The 4860-nt window shown below is 50.7% G+C and overlaps 1 protein-coding gene across 1 annotated transcript in view; it reads left to right on the forward strand.

The window, feature by feature from the left end:
• The window catches only part of GMCL1 (germ cell-less, spermatogenesis associated 1), a 21809-nt gene extending 18938 nt beyond the window's left edge, over positions 1-2871 (forward strand). The window contains exons 12-14 of the mRNA XM_027697592.1: positions 110-255; positions 394-481; positions 1543-2871. Of these exons, the coding sequence (XP_027553393.1) occupies positions 110-255; positions 394-481; positions 1543-1671 (363 nt within the window). The 3' untranslated portion in view covers positions 1672-2871. The remainder of the gene's footprint in view (positions 1-109; positions 256-393; positions 482-1542) is intronic.
• Positions 2872-4860: the final 1989 nt, after the last annotated feature.

The following is a 4860-nucleotide window of genomic DNA, read 5'->3' on the forward strand; positions in this document are numbered from 1 at the left end:
TCACCATCCATTGTTGGGGCAGTGGCTGTCACCGTTCCTGTCACACTCACCATCCCTGTCACAGCCACTGCTCAGGCTGGTTCCTTTGGCTCTCCCCCCTGTCCTGCAGTACTGCTGGCGCTGGACTGGCTTCAACTTTGGCTTTGACCTGCTGGTCACCTACACCAACCGCTACATCATCTTCAAGCGGAACACGCTGAACCAGCCGTGCAGCGGCTCCGTGAGCCTGCAGCCCCGGCGCAGCATCGCCTTCAGGTACGGCCCCAGCCCTGCCCAGCTGGGCCTCACTGCAGGTCACTGCTCACCTTCAAACAGGGGCTGTCCCCTCTGAGGAGCTCCCCGTGCTGGGAACACGGGGTGTTCTGGAGTCAGGCCCCTCTGTTGTGCCCCCAGGTTACGTCTGGCCTCCTTCGACAGCAGCGGGAAGATGGTTTGCAGCAGGACCACGGGCTATCAGATCCTCACCCTCGAGAAGGACCAGGTGTGTCTCTGGGGTTTTGAGCTGTTGAACTTGAATTGTGGAGTCCAAGGCATGAAAAAAATGCAGAGGAGCCACCAGAGCCCTTGAAGGGGAGTTGCTGTTCTTGTTGTTGCTTATGTGGAATCTCAAGTGTTCCTGTAGTGGGTGATTAAGGCTAATTTGTGAAGTGGAACTAGAGTGGGGTAGTGTGGGCTTCACTAGAGTTGATAATATGAAATTAGTTCCCATATGAGTGAAATGAGTGCCTGTGGTGCTGCTGTGTGCTGCCAGTGCCCTGGTCTGGACCTGCTGCTCTCCAGCCTTCCAGCACTGCTGACATCACCCCCCTGGATGATCTGTCCAGCAGGATCCTTAGAGGCAAATTTGGAGTTTGTTCAAAGACTCCCTTGTAAGCTGAAGAGTTAAAAGAATGTCCACATGTTGTTCAAGGGTTGGATTTATCACTGCATTAAATAAATCAGTACAAGCCCCAGAGAGGAGCAGAGCTTCCTTAGAGCACGTGCCCTTTTCCACCCATTGCTGACAGCAGAATTTACTGAGGCAAGTGCAAGACTTGTAAATCAAGTTTCTGAGATCCCAGCCAGCAGTGATATGGAGGTGGTGAGAACACAAAAAACATTTCCCTGGCAGTGCCATCCTCACTGTAGGGTAAAGTTTCAATTTTGCTACCCCAAAACCAGTTCCTGAAGTGAAACCCAAAAATTCCGACCCACAAACTGAAGTTTGCTTTAAAATACAGACTGTTGGGTGTTGCCTGGTTGGTGAAATCTCCCGAAACTGAAAACTGCCCCTTTCTCCCCAGAGTGCTGGAGGGTAAATTTGCTTTCCTGTGGTTGTTCCCTGTGCTGCAGAGGCCTGGGAGCTCTGGGGCTGTGGGCAGCCTGAGAGTGTCTCATCAGTGCCAATGCTATAAACCATCCGCTGGAGGTGAAGGGGAATTGCTGTCTTGGGTTTATTTTTTATATTCTGACTTTAAACCACAGTCATTAACTGTGCAGAGTGAGTGTTGTCTCAACCCTGTGCTCTTGGTCCCCCCTGCCCCATGTCCCATGTGCTTGCAGGAGCAGATTGTGATGAATTTGGACAGCAGGCTCCTGACCTTCCCTCTCTACATCTGCTGCAACTTCCTGTACACAACCCCGGAGAAGAGGGGGGACGGCGAGGCCCTGCTGGAGAATTTGGAAGCCTGAGGCCCCCTGGCAGCCCCTCTGGAGCCCCCTGGCAGCCCCTCTGGAGCCCCCTGGCAGCCCCTCTGCCCCCCTGGAGCTGTTTCCCCACCACAGTGCCACCCCGAGCTGGGACAGCCAGGCCTCAGACCCAAAAACATCCCCGGCCTCGGGGTGTCCTCTGCAGCTCTGGAGACAAGAGGAGCAATCAGACAGGCCAGGCCCAGGCATCCTTCTGGTTCTAACCTTAGTTCTGCTCTGCAGCTTTGGGCAGCAGCCATTCTGTGTTTGGGAAATGTGACACTTGGGTTCTTCTGGGTGAAAACTGAGCCAAATGGGACGTGGGGAGTTTGTGTGGATCAACTTTGGAACTTCCCCGTTGGATTCTGAGCACACGCTGTAGGACGTGTGGGTTTGGGTTGTTTTATTTGTTGTTTTGGTTTTTTTTTAAATAACTGATCTGTAAATACCAGATCCATATTCTGCTTATTTTTCTGGTCCTTTTCTGTTAGGGCCAAATAATCTGTGTAAATGTGGCCTCTCGACTTGGGTTATTTAACTGCACAGCCTTTCCCACCTGCTTGGTTTTGAGCCTTTTTGGCAGCTCACAAGCAGACATTTCATTCTTAGTCTTGTTTCAACATTGCAGCCAATTTTTCTCTCTTTTTTAGCACATTAATTTGCTAATAAGGATGTTAAGTGAATTTTTTTTTTCCATGTACTGCAAATACTCCTCACCATCATTTGAGTCCCAGCAGCAGCAACTCTCAGCTGGGGTTCTGACTCTACTTACACAAACCAAATACCAGTTCTTAAACATCTTCTGTGGCTTGTTTTAGCTGTTACCTTGGGAATACATCCCGTGTTAGCTCAGGAACTTGTGACCTCTGAGTGCCTTTTATGTGGAACACCAACCTCACACCAGTTCACAAGGTCACAGGATCCAAAGGCAGAGCTGGGAACAAGGGATTCCTCTCCAGTTGGTTTGATGAGTCGTGTCATGGCACACTCTCTTTGGTCTTTGTTGGGTTTTATGTTTGTCTCTTGCAATTTTGAATTCTTACAGCAGGATTTTTGGATTTCAAGTGGGAATTTTTGCCTCTTTAGCCTATTTTTTTAATGTCAGAAAAATATAAAACCATTTGTACTATATAACAAGGATAGAAATGTGTTGGTCAAGATGGAAAAACATGACAACTTGTCAATAAATGATTTCAAGAGGAATACAGCCCTCCTCTGTCCTTTCCTGCTGGGAATAGCTTTCTGTGTTGGATTCAGCCTGTGGATTCAGCACCTCTGTGTGATCTTGTGTCACGTGGCTTTGGCAGCAGGGCAGAAGCATTTTAAGGTGTTCAGCTGCTACAGCATCAAATTTATTGTACTTAGACCCTTAATTCTGGCTTTAACTGGATGTACCAACTCTTTGAAGGCATCCTGGACTCAGTGGACAGCAACAGGGGCTGCTGGTTAATGGCAGAGGGGACCAGGGACATCAACCCCAGGTTGTTTTCAACACCAGGGCTGCAGTCTGAGCTGTGGGGGTGGGTTGAGCTCTGCAGGGCTCTGCACCCCCATTCAGGGCCTGATCCTGCTCTGCCCTCACCCCCCTGGATCCCAGGGCCCCCCTGCCCTGCTCACCCTGGGCAGGGGTCCTGTGCTGAGCACCCACCACCCTCCAGTGTGATGAGGGCATGAGACTGTGGAGAAGGAAACTGCTCTTGGAATCCTTTTCCAGACAGGAAGGACCCTTCCCTTGATCCCTGGGTGTCCTGTGCCCCCCTCCCTTGCCCTCCTGGCTGTGGGGGGTCTGTCAGTGCAAGGAAACAACCCCCTTCCCACCTTCCTCCCTCTTCCCAGGGGCCAGGATCGGGAATTTGGATCAGGGTGGGGGCGAGGACCCTTCCTCAGGGGTTGCAGAGGGGTGAGGGGAGCCCAGGAAGCGAAGCACACACAATTCCCACAGTGGGTGGTGGTTTTTCTCTCTTTATTGTCACTGACAGGAGCAGCAGTGGTGGCCGGGGGACACGGGCAGTACAAACACCACACTCGGGGGAACGGTATGAAAAGTACAAAAATAAGGAAGCCTATATATAATATCATTGCAGTCAATTGCTAAAAATAAATATTGTAAACACGAAAGAACAACATCAGGTGAATCTACAGCACTCGTTTCTGCAGCCACACAGTCTTTGGCTTTATGACTCCCCTGCCCTCGGAGCCAGCGCCCACATCCAGATGCATTTTCTTTGCTTCAGGCCAGAAAGGTTTCAGACTGCTCAGGATGTCATGATAGAGAGAATTTCCCTCTCTCCAGATTTCCCCTGTGAGCAGGAATTGCCTCTTTTTGCCTTCATTGTTTTACCAGAGCAAGCCAATGATGTGCCAGGAGCAGGTTTGTCCCTCTCCTGCTGGAGGGGAGGGGGCTGTGCTGGGCTGGGGGCTCAGGGCTCCCCCAGCCCAGTTTATTTTGTTGTTATCTGGTATCACCCTTGCACGGTGGTTGTTGCCACAGTTTTACACCTCTCCCCTCCCGTGCACTTGGACCTTTCACCCCCTGGTCTCTGCCAGCTGGTTTGGATTGTCTGATAAGGGAGAGCAGGCACCGCTTATCTGGGGTCAAACTGCACCCGGGGCCAGAGGTCTGTGCCCACAGATAGGAACTGCACACCCCGGGTGACAGAGCCTGAGCTTCTCCCTAAGCAGCCTTGGACTCCGGGAAGGGAAGAGGTAAATTCCACTTGCCAGGCTCGATAATTTGCTGATTGTGTTTATATATATCTGTGTATATGCTGATTGTGTTTATATATAACTATATATATATTAAAACCCCCATAAAATCCTGGCCAAAGTACCAACGAGGAGAGAATTGCCAGGGAGGAAAGGCCTGAGACTCTGCTGCCTGCCTGGCCAGGGAAGGTGCTGGAACACCAGGAGTGCAAAGAAAATGCATCCAAATGGGAACGACCAAGTAAAACAAAGCCATCCTAAATCCACAAAGCAGCGCTTCTTCCTGGAGGGAAGACACAGACTGGGCAAGTCAGTCTGAGCAGTCTGTCCGTCTGTCCCTACAGATTTGATCTTCCCTTCATATCAATAATTAGGATTTAATCTTCCCTTCTTCATTTTAACACATTCACAGAACATCCCATGGCGTGAGGTCCCAGCCACTACAGTCAGACTGTACAGGAAACACCCCAGTGCTCGTCCCCGGGG

Source organism: Neopelma chrysocephalum, unplaced genomic scaffold (assembly GCF_003984885.1).
Source record: "Neopelma chrysocephalum unplaced genomic scaffold, ASM398488v2 Primary Assembly neopelma1_120, whole genome shotgun sequence".
NCBI lineage: Eukaryota > Metazoa > Chordata > Aves > Passeriformes > Pipridae > Neopelma > Neopelma chrysocephalum.